General features: G+C 49.8%; 1 protein-coding gene across 1 annotated transcript; it reads left to right on the top strand.

Moving 5' to 3' along the window:
* The first annotated feature begins 1,257 nt into the window (after window positions 1–1,257).
* Window positions 1,258–16,518, top strand: P4hb (prolyl 4-hydroxylase subunit beta). The gene is made up of 11 exons (XM_005069807.4): window positions 1,258–1,488; window positions 2,739–2,945; window positions 5,843–5,976; window positions 6,105–6,242; window positions 12,825–12,929; window positions 13,013–13,138; window positions 13,350–13,550; window positions 13,933–14,053; window positions 14,175–14,356; window positions 14,490–14,576; window positions 15,538–16,518. Exons 1-11 carry the CDS (start codon window positions 1,338–1,340, stop codon window positions 15,613–15,615), a joined length of 1,530 nt encoding a protein of 509 aa, XP_005069864.1. The 5' UTR covers window positions 1,258–1,337; the 3' UTR covers window positions 15,616–16,518.
* The last annotated feature ends 219 nt before the right edge of the window (window positions 16,519–16,737 follow it).

Genomic DNA, 16,737 nt, shown 5'->3' with positions numbered 1-16,737 from the left:
TGGGGGCCAGAGCATGGAAGCATCGCTTCAGGGAGCTGCAAGAGAGACCCAAACTCAAAAGGAGACTGTGAGTGGTTGATTAGTCTGGAGTAAATCGAGATTTAAAAAAAAATGTGAGTCTAGTCTGGTTTACAGGAGCCAAAGTTTCCATTATTGAACCCAAACCAACACACACAAAGGCCATTCCAGCGTCAGACGAGGTGCTTCCTCCACTCCCCGATCGGGCTTCCGAAGTCTGGAGCGCACTCTAGTCCGCAGCGGTCTCGGGGTCGACGGCGTTCCCGCGGACAGGAGCCTCGGACAAGCGAGGAGAGGAATAAGAGGCACCCGTGCTGCACGGCGGTGGCTAATGCCAGAACTCGGGAGGCGGAGGCAGGGGGATCCTTGTGAGTTCGAGGCCAGCCTGGTCTACAAGAGTGAGCTCCAGGGCAGCAATGGCTACACTGAGAAACCCCGTCTCGAAAAACCAAGAAAGAAAAAAAAATTAAAAAGCGCTCCCGGGATAGCGAGGCCTGCAGCCTGCCGGGGACACCTGGCTGGCGACGCCCCCTGGCTGGAGACGCCCCCTGGCTGGCGAGAAACCGTCGCAGTCCCTAGAACGGAAGGAAGCCCCCGAGCCTAGGGACACAGCGCCCAGGACCAGGGCAGGAGCTGCACGGGCCGCACGCATACTTCAGGAAGTTGCACCAGTTGGCTTCCGGGCAGCGTCGCGGGGGCCGGGGCGGGGGGCGGGGCTAGTACGGAAACGCGGTCCAGTCAGAATGCAACACGAGGGGCTTCGGAGGCGCAGGCGTAACTCCGCCCAAAGGCCCCCGGGACTCCGCCCCCTGCCACGTTCGACGGAGAAAACGCGCAGGGTGCGCGCATCCTCTCGGCCAATCAGGAGCCTCAGGGCCCGGCGCGGCCAGCGGCGGCCTCTTCCAAGAGGCGTGGAAGGCGTGGGAAAAGTCGCCAGTCAGAAGTCCAGAAAGAGAAAGTTCGCCTCTGCCAGCCAATCAGAGGCCGGGGAACGCAGTGCGTGCGCGCGCGCGCCCCGGCCAATCCCAGGCGACGACTGCGGGGCCTCCGGGTCCTTTCGGGCTCCGCGGCCCAGCCTCGAGTGGGTGTCCAGTCCTCGCCCGGAGAGGGTGGGCCTCTCGGCTCCTCGGCCAATCAGACGGCGGGGCGGAGCGCATGCGCGCGGCGGCTGACACGCGCGCGCGCGGCGAGGGGGAGGTGGGGGGCGCGTCCCCGGCCCAGGATTTATAAAGGCGAGGTCTGGACCTAGGCGCGCTCTCGTCGCCTTGGCTGTCCCGGCGGCGCCAAGCTAACCGCCCCGCCCGCTGCCGACGTCCGACATGCTGAGCCGTTCTCTGCTGTGCCTGGCCCTGGCCTGGGTGGCCAGGGTGGGCGCCGACGCCCCGGAGGAGGAGGACAACGTCCTGGTGCTGAAGAAGAGCAACTTCGCAGAGGCGCTGGCGGCACACAACTACCTGCTGGTGGAGTTCTGTGAGTGAGCCGCGGGGCCCCGGGGCGGGCAGGGCCCCCCCTGGTCCACAGACCGCAGCTCAGGGCCGCCCCTCGGCGGCACCCGGCGCTGACCTGTGCGCCCGGCACCCTCTTGGGTGCAGCGGCCCGTAGATCCCGGCTTGCCCCATGGAGCACAGGCTGGCGGGTCGCGGGCCGGTCCTCTCTGGGAAGCACCCCGCACCCTCTTGGGTGCAGCGGCCCGTAGATCCCGGCTTGCCCCTTGGAGCACAGGCTGGCGGGTCGCGGGCCGGTCCTCTCTGGGAAGCACCCCTACTGTCGGCTTCGCCTCTTGTGGCCTTCCGGAGAGCATCCTTCCTACCTAAAGTGGAAATCGTTGTGTTCAGGGCTCCTCGAGGGTGGGCTGGGGGGCTGAGAATCAGGAAGGTGTCTTTAAATGCCCGACGTCCACATGGCCCGATCCTTGTTGGCTGGAGAGGACAGGATGGGCTGTGTGAGGAGCAGGAGCAATGCCGATAGAACAGGAGGTCCAGCCCTATTCCAACTATGCGCGCACCCCTACGTGTAACCTGCCTCATCCTCCTCACTGGGAAGCAGGCCAGATCCCAAGGCTTACTTCTCTTTACAAGTATGTGAACTCCAGCACAGCTGCCAAGCTGCCTTGACAGATTGTCACATTCCCACACCAAAAAGAGTAGCTTCCGCTAGGCATCTGGGCTGGTTCTTGCTAGGTATAGTGCTTGGGCCAGCAACCTTTTAAACTTCCCTGGATTCTTTTTTCTTTTCTTTTTTTTTTTTTTTTTTTTTTTGGTATCTCGAGACAGGGTTTCTCTGTATTGCTTTGGAGGTTGTCCTGGAAATCTGTCTGTAGACCAGGCTGGCCCCTTGCCTCCTGAGTACCGGGATTAAAGGAATTCGCCGCCGTCGCTGCCACCACCGCCCGACTCCTTCCCCTGGATTCTTAATGGGAAATCTTAGGGCTACGTTGGACCTGATTGCTGGGGGCAGTAGGAAGAGTTACAAGTCAGGACTGTTTTGCTGTGTTGGTGGTCACAGGGCAAAGTAGGGATTGGAGTTGGTTTGTCACTCGTGGCCTCTGTCCTGATCTGATATTGCCCAAGAGCACCAGCTATCAGCTCAGTCTCAGTGTGCATTAAGAGGGGTTATCTCGGTGTGCTGATAAGGTTTTTATGAAAGCAAGTGCAAAGTAGAGAGGGAAGCAGTAGACCTGGGTCAAGGACTACCTCCCAGTGTCCTGCTTTCTTTTCCAGATGCCCCGTGGTGTGGCCACTGCAAAGCTCTGGCCCCTGAGTATGCCAAAGCCGCTGCAAAGCTGAAGGCAGAAGGCTCCGAGATTCGACTCGCCAAGGTGGACGCCACCGAAGAGTCTGACCTGGCTCAGCAGTATGGCGTCCGCGGCTACCCTACAATCAAGTTCTTCAAGAATGGAGACACAGCGTCCCCTAAGGAGTACACAGGTGTGACCGCACCTCTGCCCTTTAAAGATTGTGTGGGCTTTGGGAGCTAAGCAGATGTGTGTCTGAGAGGTAGGGCACATTTGAGAGGCTTCCAGAGGACCCTCTTTGCAGATGGGCTCCCCACCAACTCTAGCATCTGAGGGCCATGGAAGGAAAGTTCCCTCTTTGGAGTACCCGACAGGAAGAGAGTCATGTCTGTGATGACTTCCAGAGTAGCCTGTTGGTGGAGGCTTATCTGAGCATTGACCAATGAGGGAAGTGCTTCTCTGACTACACGGGGCTCTGAACTATTGGTGCTTACAGGAACGTAGCTACTTCCAGATAGAGTAGGCGTGGCACTTGGGTGACTTTGTAAGTGTCACTCGTGGTGTGCCAACACCAGGCCAAGCATTCATGGTTCTCACACCACTTTTCCCCCTGGGACCCTTTCACAGTCACAACATCCTAGTTGTTGGTGACAGCAAATCCAAGCTTCCACCTGTCACCCAACCACCTCTAAAGCAATTTTCATGGAGACTGGACCTTGATGTAGGCAATTAATTTAGTTACTAGTAGCAAAAGAAGACTGGGTTTTGGGCCGGGCATTGGTGGTGAACGCCTTTAATCCCAGCACTCTGGAGGCAGAGGCAGCGGATCTCTGAGTTCAAAGCCAGCCTGATCTACCAAGAGAGTTCCAGGACAGCCTCCCAAACAATACAGAGAAACCCTGTCTCGAAAAACACAAAAACAAAAGAAGACTTGGGTCTCCAAAACCAGTTTCATGTAAGAGCCATTCAAGACACATGATTGGTGGCTTGAAACCAGCTTATCCCAGGTTTATAAAATATCTCCTTAAGCAGCCTTGTACTGTTCGGTGTCAGCCACTCTGGTTACCTACCTAGGGTGTCTGTGGTCTTTACTTTTTATATGAGTTCACTCTTGGAGTAGAAAGTTCCTAGTCCAGAACATTATGTGTTGGCTCTTGCCTATGGCCAGCACCAAGGAGGCCAAGGCATGAGTATGAGGCCAGCCTAGTGCGGGTTCCAAGCCATCCAGGTCCACAGAGTAAGACCTCATCTGAAAAGCATCCGGCTCAGTTGGTAGAGTTTTCTCTCTCTCTCTTTTTTTTTTGTTTTGTTTTGTTTTGGTTTGGGTTTTTTTTTTTGTTTGTTTGTTTGTTTGTTTTTGGAGAACAGGGTTTTTCTGTATTGTTTTGGAGGCTTTCCTGGAACTTCCTGTGTAGACCAAGCTGGCCTCGAACTCACAGAGCTCCACCTGCCTCTACCTCTCAAGTGCTGGGGCTAAAAGTGTGTGCCATCAAGCCCAGTCAAGATTTCTAGTTGGTAGAGTTCTTGTCCAGCATGTATGAAAAGCTTGGCACAGTCCTTACCGCCGAGTAAACTGGGCATGGTGACATTTTATTTACCAGTTTTTGGTGGTTTTCTTTTTCTTTCTTTCTTTTTTTTTTTTGTTTTTTTTGTTTGTTTGTTTGTTTTTTCAAAGCAGGGTTTCTCTGTGGCTTTGGAGGCTGTCCTGGAACTCCCTGCTCTTGTAGACCAGGCTGGTCTCGAACACACAAATATCTGCCTGCCTCTGCCTCCCGAGTGCTGGGATTAAAGGTGTACGCCACCACCGCCCAACTTGTTATTGTTTGTGTGCACTTGCACATGCTCCTGAAACTTAGTGTATATGTTTGTCTTTTGCATTCTGTGCCAAAAGAGAATGTTAGATCACCTAGAACTGGATTTATAGGCAGTTGTGAGCCACCCATTATGGGTGCTGACAACCATACCCATGTCCTCTTGAAGAGCAGCAAGTGTTCTTTTTTTTGTTTGTTGTTGTTGTTTTTGAGACAGGGTTTCTTTGTATATCCTTGGCTGACCTGGGACTCAGAGATCTGGGATCCCAGGTGCTGGGATTAAAGGTGTGAGTCACTACGTCCTGTTTCAGCAAGTGGTGTTAGCAATTGAGCCGTCTCTTTTCTCCCCCAGTTCCCACAATCAAAAATTTAAAGAAAAATATTTTTTTTAGCCAGGTAGCAGTTGGATACTTAAACACTTGGGAAACAGAGACAGGTGAACCTCTTGAGTTTGAGGCCATCCTGGTCTACAGAGTGAGTTGCAGGACAGCCAGGGCTACACAGAGAGATCCTGTCTCAAAAACCAAAAACAACCACACATATGCACGCACGCACCCACGCAGGCTTTAATGACAAGAGTTACTTTGGTACTCTTCTAGCCTCTGGATTTTATGGGTTAGGAAACTGGCAGCTCAGTTCCTTTTTGGCACCAAGCTGTAGAATCATGGTAAATCTAATGTGCAGGCCTGCCTTGATTAGTCCAAGTGGCAGTCCAGGAGGAGAGAGTCATCTATCACGTTCTGCCTCAAGGTGGGGAACAGGCCTTCTTTGTCTTCACCATGTCTGCTTTGGGTGGCACTCAAGCACACAGTATTTTTCCAGTTCTTAACCATCTGGGAAGTGGGTAGGGCAAGTTCCAGACAGGGACACCTGGCCCACCCCGGGTGTTGGGGTCAAGTTGAGCCTGTTTCAGGGGTGGCAGAGCGAGCACTGAAGTTGACTAATCACTTCTCCAGGGGTGTAGTCTGGTGTGAGAGCACTGTAGCAGAAACTGAACTGAATAAATGCCAGTATTTAAGGTAATTTGGAAAGTGCAAAGAGACTGGAGGAAAATGTCTAAGTGAGGAAGCCCTGCTTTCCTAGTGTGTACACTATTTGATGAGCACCAGGTAGCCTCTTCTAGAATCCAGAGGCTATAGCCAGTTGTCTATAGGGGAGCATGTTACTCTAGGAATGGGCTGGCCTATTTTGAGGTTCCTGGGCACAAGCTCAAAAGAGATGGCCTGTTAGGGTGGGTGATACCGTGTTTCACAGGAACTTGCATTTGTTTGGGGTGTAGCTGGCAGGGAAGCTGACGACATTGTGAACTGGCTGAAGAAGCGAACAGGTCCTGCTGCCACAACCCTGTCTGACACCGCAGCGGCCGAGACCTTGATAGACTCAAGCGAGGTGGCTGTCATCGGTTTCTTCAAGGTAGAGCTTTAGGGTTCGTTTGGCTTGTCTGCTGTCCTTACAGGGGTAGGGGTCCCGTTGCTGTTCCTCAGGAGCACTGCTCAGGCTTGGGGATGTGTGGTCACCTTTGCTTTCCTTTCTTCTTCCAGGATGTAGAGTCAGACTCTGCCAAGCAGTTCTTGCTGGCGGCTGAGGCTGTCGATGACATACCTTTTGGGATCACGTCCAACAGTGGTGTGTTCTCCAAGTACCAGCTGGACAAGGATGGGGTGGTCCTCTTTAAGAAGGTGAGTGACCCTTGGGCAGCTGTGCCGGGGCAGTTCAGGTGTTGGTCTGCAGAGGGTGGTATTGCTTGCTTATATTGGGAAGGGCCAAGCTGGGCTGATGGGATGGATGGTGATCAAGGATTTCTGCTGCATCACTTTAAACTATGGCCTTTGGACCAGCTTCCATGTCAGCCAACACAGTAGGCCTCCTGAACAATACAAGGTGGTGATCATGGCAAGTTGTAACCAAGTTGACTGTTGGAATCTCTATCTCTCCCCTCCCTCCTCCCCTGTCTTCCCTCTCTTTAAGATAAGGTCTAACCCTGTAGCTCTGACTGACTGTATAGCCCAGGGTGGCCTTTAACTCAGGGCAGTTCTCCTGACTCCATCCCAAGTGCTGAAGTTACAGATCTGAGCCACATACCTGCTCTTAAAGACCTTTTTTTTTGAGACAGGGCTTCTCTGTGTAACAATTCTGGCTGTCCTGGCACTCACACTGGCCTCAGACTGAGTGCTGCCATTATAAGAGTGTGTGCCTTCATTACCCAGCGTAAAGACCTTTTTGTTTTCTTTCTTTTTTTTTTTTTAGGATATATAATTTTTTTTAAAGTCAGGCAGTGGTGGCGTATGCCTTTGATCCCAGCACTGGGAAGGCAGAGGCAGGCAGATCTCTGTGAGTTTGAGGCCAGCCTGGTCCACAAAATTACACAGAGAAACCCTGTCTCAAAAGACCAAAAAAAAATGTAGTTATTTATTATGTATGTAGCATTCTGTTTGCATGTATACAGTGTTCTGTTTGCATGTATCCCTGTAGGCCAGAAGAGGGCATCAGATCTCTACAGATGGTTATGAGCCACCGTGTGGTTGCTGGGAATTGAACTCAGGACTTCTGGAAGAGCCAGCAGTGTTCTTCACCCCAAAGTCTATTTTTTTTAATTCATTTTAAATTATATGTGCATTGGTGTTTTTATTTTTAATTTTATATTCATTTGCCTGCATGTATGTGTGTGTGAGGGTTTTGGATTCCCTGGAACTGGAGATACAGACAGTTATGAGCTGCCGTGTGGTTGCTGAGAATTGAACTGAGGTCCTCTGGAAGAACGGCCAGTGCTCTTAACTACTGATCCATCTCTCCAGCCCCTAAAGATCATTGTTAAGATCCAAGTCTAATGGTCTTAATTATATCTACAATACCAAGGGATCTATTGTCAGCACTTTTTCCTCAGCCCAGATAAGACCCTTGGCTATGGTTACATGACCCCTGTGCTCTGCTCCCACCCTCTCTCACCCAGATAGACCTCCCTCTTGAACACCTACAGGTTCCAATCCTGTCGTCCACTTTTCCTTAGACATCAAGTGTCCTTGCCCATGTCTTCCTGTTACAGGGATGCAGCAGACACTGTGGTGTTGCTGTTGGGTCCATGGGCTTCTTTGTCTTTTGTCCCGAGAGGCAGGGTGATGTCTGGGCACCTGTACTTTTGCAGCCTAGCTGTACCAAGATGAGGGTGCTTAGAAACTCATCTCACTCAGGTAGGAGGTGTACAGGGGGAGAGAAAGTTCTATGAAAGGAAATATCTAGGGAGTGGGAGACAAGAGTTGCTTCTCATGAACAGAAGAATAAGACTTTGGAGTGCTGTCCCATATCGGAGGAATGTCACAGAGCAAAAGAAAGAAAGAAAGAAAGAAAGAAAGAAAGAAAGAAAGAAAGAAAGAAAGAAAGAAAGAAAGAAAGAAAATGATAGACTCTAGGGGACTGGAGAGATGACTTGGTGGTTGAGCGCACTGGCTTCTCATCCAGAAGAGTGTGGATTAATTCCTGGCACTCACATAGCAACTCACAACTGTCTGTAACTCCAGTTGGGGGGGGTGTCTAATGCTCTCACATCAATGCACATGAAATGAAATAGATTACTTAAGAAAAAAAGAGAATGGGGCTGGAGAGATGACTCAGCTGTTAAGAGCACTGACTGTTCTTCCAGAGGTCCTGAGTTCAATTCCCGGCAACCACATGGTGGCTCACAACCACCTTGAAGGGAATGCAGGCAGAAGATTGTATACACAATAAATAAATTAAAAAAGGAAAAGGAAAAGATAGCTTGCTCAGGAAAGATGGAGCATAGATGAGAGGGTCTGCTTGGTTTGGAACCATGTGGCACCCGACATTGTGGTTTACTGTCTCTGGAAGGGCTTCACTAGTTTGAGGCTGAATGAACTTCAGGGTAAGAACCAGATGAGTGCTGTACCCAGGGCTGGACATTCAGACATCTTTTAATTCATGTGCCCTCAGCTCTAGTCCGTCTGAGAGAACTCACTTGACTGGTACCCTTGGTCCGCTAGAGGACCTGATGGGAGTAGAGTTGCTAAATTACTGGTTGTCTTAGTACATTTGTCAGGAGATTTTACTTAGGTTTCTGGTTAGAGAAGCAGAAAAGAAAGTGCTGGGGTGAAGTCTTAACAGAACAAAAGCTCTTTCAGATATTTGAAAGTTTCATCCAAAGCTGGGCAGTGGTGGTGCCCACCCCCATCCCAGTAATATACCCCAGGCTGATTTTGAACTCTTTGTAGCTGAGGCTGTCCTTGAATTCCTGATCCTCCAGAGTGTACCACAACGCCCAGTGATTGTTTTGTTTGGGTTTTTTGTTTGTTTGCTTTGAATTGCCCAGGCTGGCCTTACTGTTTGTTCCTCTTCTTTGGGATGTTAGTTCTACTTCCGTCAAATGAGCTAGATTTTCCTGTCTGCCCCAGGGAACTGGCTGAGACCAACTAGCAGGGCCAGATAGTTCCCATTGAGGCCAGGCCAGCCAGCCACCTCTGGGTGAGGCCAGCCACTGCCTTACTTTCTGTCTTGCCTGGAAGATGACATGCAACCTATACTGAAGACAGAGCTCTGGAACCAGCCAAAGCCACTGGCATAATGTTTGTCATGACCTGGTGGGGCTGCTGTTTGTACCAGAGATGGTGTTGTCCTGGTACCTGAATGAGGACCCCAAGCCAGGCCTCTACGGCAGTCCCCAAGTGAATGAGCCCTTTTTTACCATGTGACTATATTGCCAAGAAGATAGCAGCTCAAACAGGTAGTCAGTTTTGCCTGCACCCCTCAGCGGGAGGTGGTGGGAGTGACTTGTTGTGCTGGAAGAGGAGTCTTGTTGGTCAATGAAAGTGACTCAGCACCATACCTGGAGAGAGTGTCTGATGGAACCCTTAATCAACTCATTTTCCATTCAGTATCCTCTCCACTGTGGCTGGTTTGGGTCAGATAGCCTGGACACTTGTACTCTGTAGGCTCAGGTAGAGTGGAAGAGCACAGTAGGCTCAGCCTAGTTTTAACATTTCCCTGCCTGGAGCCTGTGGTGGTTTGCAATGAGTACTTCTGGACTGATGTGGGTGGGTGCTGGAAGTGTCCCTGTGCTCCTGAAAGAGTAGTCACACTCACAACCACCGAGCCATCTCTAGCCCCCACCTCCTTGACGTTACTTGGGGAAGTATAACAGAAGGCGGCCAGTAAGAAAAGATGAGTGGTCAGCCCTCCACGTCTTTGGATCTAACTGTCTTGGCTCAGAAGTGTTTGGAATAAACTGGGCATGGTGGCACATGTCTGTAATCCCAGCTCTCAGCATGCTGGGGCAGGAGTATCACAAGTTTCAGGTCAGCCTGGAGTACAGGATAGACCCTGTCTCAAGAAACAAATCAAAGCTAGGCATGGCGTGGTTTTAATCCAACCACTGGAGTTGAGACCAGCCTAGTCTGTATAGGAAGTTCTAGGCCAGCCAAGGCGACAAATTGAGATCTGAAAACAGAGTTACGCTTGTACCTGACATGAATAGGCCTTTTTATTTTCCTTGTGGTTGCCTAAACCATACAACATAATAACTAATCACAGAGTGTTTACATTGTAAGAATTATGTCATCAGCCAGGCAGTGGTGGCTAGGCCTTTCATCGCAGCAACCAGTGGGCAGAGGCAGGAGGATCTCTGATCTCTGAGTTCCAGGATAGCCAGGGCTACACAGAGAAACTGTGTCTCAAAAAATAACTAAAAACAAATACAAAAAAAAAATACCACCCCAGAATTGTGTCATTTGCCAAGTGTGGTAGCGCAGGCTTAATTCTAGCACTCCAGAGGTAGAGGCAGCTGAATCTCTGAGCTTGAGGCCAGCCTGGTGTGCTTAGTAAATTCTGGAACAGCCAGGGCTGTCCAGACCTGTCTCACATTTAAAAAAAAAGTCATCTGGAGAGGATGTAAACAACAGGTCATAGGTGCTATGACCTTTCACATAAAAGACTTGGTTTGTGGATTTTGGATGGGAAGAGTTGAATACCATCACAAAATACCTCTCTTCCATGGCCATGCTGACACTAAATGGTGGGTGTAATTTCATTCATAGATCCTCATTTCAGAAGTGTAGGAGCAGTGAAGGGCTCATGGGATTTTTCACTTGAAAGTTTTTTTTTAATTTTATTATTTGATAATTTTTAAAAAATATTTATTGTATATACAGTCTTCTGCCTGCATGCCAGCGGAGGGCACCAGATCTTATTCAAGGTGGTTGTGAGCCACCATGTGGTTGCCGGGAATTCAACTCAGGACCTTTGGAAGAACAGTCAGTGCCTCTGAGCCATCTCTCCAGCCCTCACTTGAAAGTTTTAAGTGCACTTTCTCTGCAGAACTTGTTTCTTGTCCACTCCTTATCTAAAGCTACCTAAAGGGTGGTCTAAGCTATCCTGTCCCGAAGCTATGGAGGTGGCTAGCGCTCTCTGTCTTGTGACCTCAGAGTGCCTTAATCTGTGGTGGTGTTGGTTGAGGATCCCAAGAGCTGGTGTATGTGGGTTCCATTTGTCACACATACTGTATTAGAGGTTAGAACTGAAAGCTGAGCATGGTGTCTCACACCTGTAATCCCAACACTCTGGAGGCCAAGGCATGAGAATTACTGAGAGTTCAAGGCCAGCCAGTGCTATATAATGAGACTGTCTCAAAAGAAAAGAAATAGGTAGACCTAAGGTATTATTAGAAATGAATGAGTAGGGTGTTTTTGGTTTTCTCTGTGTAGCTTTAGGAGTCTGTCATAGAACTTACTCTGTAGACCAGGCTGGCCTCTAACTCACAGAGATCCACCTGCCTCTGCCTTCTAGTGCTGTGATTAACAGTGTGCACCGCCGTCCGGCCGGGGTTTTCTTTTTACAGTGGATGAGCTTGTGATTTGTGGCTGTCAATCTACTCCGCAGACTGAGGTTGGAGAGTCACCTGACTGCAAGCTTTAGAGAACAGCTTGGGCAACATAGGGAGACACCTGTCTTGAGGAAATCAGAATAAGACATCAATAAGTTAGATAAGTAAATCAGAATAAGATAGCATTACATGGTTAACAGGTATAACATTTATGTGAAACTTTATTTTTCATGTCAAGTCAGTTTAGTGACTAAGTGATGTCTATATGTTCACCAGTTAGTTCTTCCTGTATCTGGTGTGCTGAGTTCTTTGTTCTTTGGTCTGTGCTGAACACATCTGACAAGGCCCTCACCCTTTGCTGCAAAGTAGGGACACAGTGGGAAAACAGACACCAGTAAGTGTGGTTGTGAAATAGCTTGGACTGGATGTGGTGGTGTGCACCTGGAATGCTAGCACTCAGCAGACTGAAGTAGGAGGGTTGTGAGTTTGAGGCCAGTTTGGGCTACAATGCCTCTCAGATACAGCTTTAGGGTAACTGAGATGGCTCAGCACATAGATGTGTTTTCAACAAAGCCTGCTGACCTGACTTTGATCCCCCAGTACATACATACAGACTGACTCCATAAACTTTTTTTTTTTTTTTTTAGTTTTTTTTTAGTTTTTTTTAGTTTTTCGAGACAGGGTTTCTCTGTAGCTTTGGAGGCTGTCCTGGAACTCACTTTGTAGACCAGGCTGGCCTCGAACTCACAGAGATCTGCCTGCCTCTGCCTCCCGAGTGCTGGGATTAAAAGCATGCGCCACCAATGCCCAGCTGTCTCCATAAACTTTTTTTTTTTTTTTTTTTTTTTGGTTTTTCGAGATAGGGTTTCTCTGTGGCTTTGGAGGCTGTCCTGGAACTCACTCTGTAGACCAGGCTGGCCTCGAACTCACAGAGATCCGCCTGCCTCTGCCTCCCGAGTACTGGGATTAAAGGCGTGCGCCACCAACGCCCAGCCTCCATAAACTTTTAACGTGTGTGCATGCACCGTTAAAAAAAATCTAGCAGATATCCTGAGAAGGTCTGGATTCCTCGGTCATCATTGTGGCCCCACTCCCACCGGATCCTAGGAGGGTCGGTCATGCTTTGTGAGCCACTGTTTCCGAGACGGAGGTGGCTTCTTCCTCAGCACTCAGCTCTGTTCTGTAGAGCGTGCAGTCTCGGCAGCGATGTTTGCCGCATTGACCTGCAGAGACAGCATTAACTCATGTCTGTGCCATTCAGTCAAAGCAACAGAAGGACCATGAGCAACCAGGCATGAGGTGTGAGCATGCCACCAGTTTGTTGCTGGTTCCAGGTCCTGGCTGTATCCTGTTTAGGCCATCGGAGGATAGTTAATGTCTGTCCTTTGAGGCTGGCCAGCCACAACAAAGCTCACAGCCCCTTTTCTTTCCATAGTTTGATGAAGGCCGAAACAACTTTGAAGGTGAGGTCACCAAGGAGAAGCTGCTAGACTTCATTAAGCACAACCAACTGCCTTTGGTCATCGAGTTCACTGAACAGGTAAGGCCTCTGAAGGCCGAGTGCTGGGGACCCTGGGGCCACTGCTCACAGCTCAAACCCAGTAATTGCTGCTTGTCCCACAGACAGCCCCGAAGATTTTTGGAGGTGAAATCAAGACACACATTCTGCTATTCCTGCCCAAGAGTGTATCTGACTACGATGGCAAGTTGGGCAACTTCAAGAAAGCAGCCGAAGGCTTCAAGGGCAAGGTGGGCTACCTCAGGACATGGGTTTCTTTTATAGGTAGTAGAAACCTCCCTAGTTTTCTGCAGTGCTATCCATTAGGGTCTGCGTTATGGGGCTCCACTGAGTCAGCCCTGTTATTGTGGCGAGGCAGCCCCAGACTCAAGGTGCACAGAGCTGTTTCAGAGGCGTGAGCATGTGTCTACATTCCATCTGATGTGCCTTTTCTCCCCCAAGATCCTGTTTATCTTCATCGACAGCGACCACACTGACAACCAGCGTATCCTGGAGTTCTTTGGCCTGAAGAAGGAGGAGTGTCCAGCTGTGCGGCTTATTACCCTAGAGGAAGAAATGACCAAGTACAAACCAGAGTCAGATGAGCTAACAGCTGAGAAGATCACAGAATTTTGCCACCGCTTCCTGGAGGGCAAGATCAAGGTATGGAGTTGAGCCTGGGTTGTGGTGACATAGTTATCTTTGCTGAGTAGGATGTACACCTGGGATCTAGAATCTTGTGCTTCCTGCAGAATTGCCGTCAAAGTCTGAAGATGTTAGCATAAGTTTCTTAACTCAGCCTGTGATGGTAGAGATCTCATTCTAGTCATTGTACCCTAAGGGACCATAGACAAACTCCCTCAAGCACCAGGACACCATCTGTATTTTAGTTGGTCTACCTTGAAGACCAACTAAGAAGCCCTTTCTTACCAGATTCCTGGCAACATCAGCCCCAGTGGTTTCTGGAGGACAGTGTGTGTCTCAGCTGTGCCAGGGTGGAGTATGGGGCAGCGCTGTCCCTGACTGTACTCTCTCTCCCCTCTAGCCCCACTTGATGAGCCAGGAACTGCCTGAAGACTGGGATAAACAGCCAGTGAAAGTGCTAGTTGGGAAAAACTTTGAAGAAGTTGCTTTTGATGAGAAAAAGAACGTCTTTGTGGAATTCTGTAAGTGGGGGTCTCTGGCTTCCCAGCCTGTCCCCATGGGGGGCTTCAGATTTCAGCACACAGTGTAAACATGTGTCGCTAGCTCTGTACAGGACGAACGCTTAGTACTGCTCTCTTTCAGATGCCCCCTGGTGTGGCCACTGCAAGCAGCTAGCCCCCATTTGGGACAAACTGGGAGAGACATACAAGGATCATGAAAATATCATCATTGCTAAGATGGACTCAACAGCTAATGAGGTGGAAGCCGTCAAAGTGCACAGTTTCCCCACCCTGAAGTTCTTCCCAGCAACTGCAGACAGAACGGTGTGTTCTCCATCCCAGGCTCACCCAGGCTGTTGGGCAGACAGTTCTTTAGAGGGTCCTGCTGCTTTGCATGGAGGGGGAGCTGCTGTCAGTGGGGTGCACCCAGTTCTACCCTCTTACTCATGTTCTACAGGTCATTGATTATAATGGTGAGCGGACGCTAGACGGTTTTAAGAAATTCCTGGAGAGTGGTGGCCAGGATGGTGCAGGAGACGATGATGTGAGTGTCATCAGCCCTGGGTCTTTGTGGGTGGTACTGGCTCAGACTCTGCATTGGAGGCTTCGGTGACCACATGGCTGGCACAGCTGTGTATCCTAGGCCCAAAGGGAATGTTTCATATATACCGCTTAGACAGCATTAAAAAGTAGGGGGTTTTAGCTTTGGCTGTTAATTTTTTTTTTTTTTGAGACAGGATTTCTCTGTGTAGCCCTGACTGTCCTGAAACTTGCCCTGTAGACCAGGCTGGTCTCAGACTCACAGAGATCCACCTGCCTCTGTCTCCTGTGTTCTGTGATCAAAGGTGTGCATCACCACTGCCCAGTCAAAGTAAAGATTTTAAGGTGCCTTTCAAAACCACCCCACAGGGTCCTCATCCCCATTAACTTGGACTTGAACCAGCTGGGTCTGTGTTTGCATTGTGGGTGCTACACACTTACTAGTTACTGTGTGGGACACTGTGCTTGTCCTAGGCTGAAGAGTGGACATGGGCTGGCTCTTAGGAGCTTTGTACTCTCTAGGTCAGCTCACAGTCAGGGAAACAGGGCAGGTCAGGGTTTGATAGAGCGAGACTTGAGGCCATGTGAAGTGTGTGTCCTTGAGGTCCACCTGGAAGTACTGACCCCAAAAGAGCTGTAGGGTAGAGTAAGTGTTATCTCTCTCCTGTTGCTTCGACACAAAGCCATAGGCAATGACCAACAGTCAGCATCTGGACTTGTGCTGGAGCTGTTGTCCCTGGAAGGTCTGCGACTTTGCCGGTTCCTAGAGCCATGCCCAGTTAGAGGTTATCAGTGCTTAGTGGGGATTCCTGGCTCTGGGAGCCATGTTGTATCTTACCATACTCAGAACCACCATCAACCACAGGTGACAGTGGCCAGGTCCTTAACTGAGGGCTTGTCTCCCTGAGGGAGGGCTGCCATGCTGCAACTTTGGCCCTTGAACTGGAATTTCTTCCTTCATCCAGGATGTGGACCTAGAGGAAGCTTTAGAGCCAGACATGGAGGAGGATGATGACCAGAAAGCTGTAAAGGACGAATTGTAGTGGAGAAGTCAGATCCGGGCACCCAAACCCAAGACCTCGGTGGGCCATGCTCCCAGCAGCCCACGTCTCCGGAGCCTGAGCCTCACTCAAGGAGGGAGCGTCATCAGAACCCAGGGAATCTTTCTGAAGCCACACTCATCTAACACACGTACACTTAAACCTGTCTCTTTTGCTTTTCAGTTTTGGAGAGGGATCTCTCTTCAGGCCAGCCCATCTTAAAGAGCTGTCTTTTGGTGTGTGGTTTTTTTTTTTTTTTCCGTTTGTTTTTGTTTTTGTTTTTTTTTTAATTGTGATGTATTTTTTATATGTGGATTTTGCCCCAAGTGCTCACTAAAATATTTGGGGGTCTCACACTGGTAATGTCTTTCCTGTCAGAGAGGTTTATGATACTGCTTCAAATTTCATTTGTGAGACATTGCATCTTTGAGACAGCTTTTGACATCGAGACACTTGTTCCACTGTGGAAGGCCTCCCCAGAACTCCTTCCTGCCCTGTGTAGGAAGTGGTGGGTCTGAGTTGGATAGTCACTCTCTACGTTGTGCTAGTGTTGCCACGGCAGCATGGCTTTTTTTTAATTTTCAGTTAACCCTGGGACTTAAGCATCCTGTCAGAGGGTGGGTCCCCCACGTGTGGAAGAGAGACAGTGTGGCTGGCTGCTCGCCCAGGCCAGGCCTGAGCAACTCTCCTCATGTCAGAGCTTCCGACCAGCCGGCTATGGGCACATCACTCCGGCTGCTGGATTTTCTTCCAGCATGGCCTGTGTGAGGCAGAACTGGGACCCTTGATTCCCAAACTGGGAGTCAGCCAAGGACACTGGGGCTGAATCAAACGCCCATTCTTGAGGCATTTCTACCGTAATATTGGAATTGAACACATTGGCTAAATAAAGTTGAAATTTTACTACCCCTTGTCACCTGTTTTATAACTCTGAACCAAGGGAACTGAACTGAAATTCTGCTGCCAAAAGGAAAAAATGATCACTGCTCACCATGCAGACTATTGACCCAACTGCTTCCCTCCTATGTCTAAGGTCAATACAGTGACTACATCACAATCCTGGATGCAGATATTATGCTGTTAATGGGTACTGGGTCATGTAGGACCTCTTTCCTCAAGTTGTCC

This window comes from Mesocricetus auratus, unplaced genomic scaffold, assembly GCF_017639785.1.
Source record: "Mesocricetus auratus isolate SY011 unplaced genomic scaffold, BCM_Maur_2.0 Super-Scaffold_100007, whole genome shotgun sequence".
Lineage (NCBI taxonomy): Eukaryota > Metazoa > Chordata > Mammalia > Rodentia > Cricetidae > Mesocricetus > Mesocricetus auratus.
This window is presented reverse-complemented; position numbering and strand designations above follow the sequence as displayed.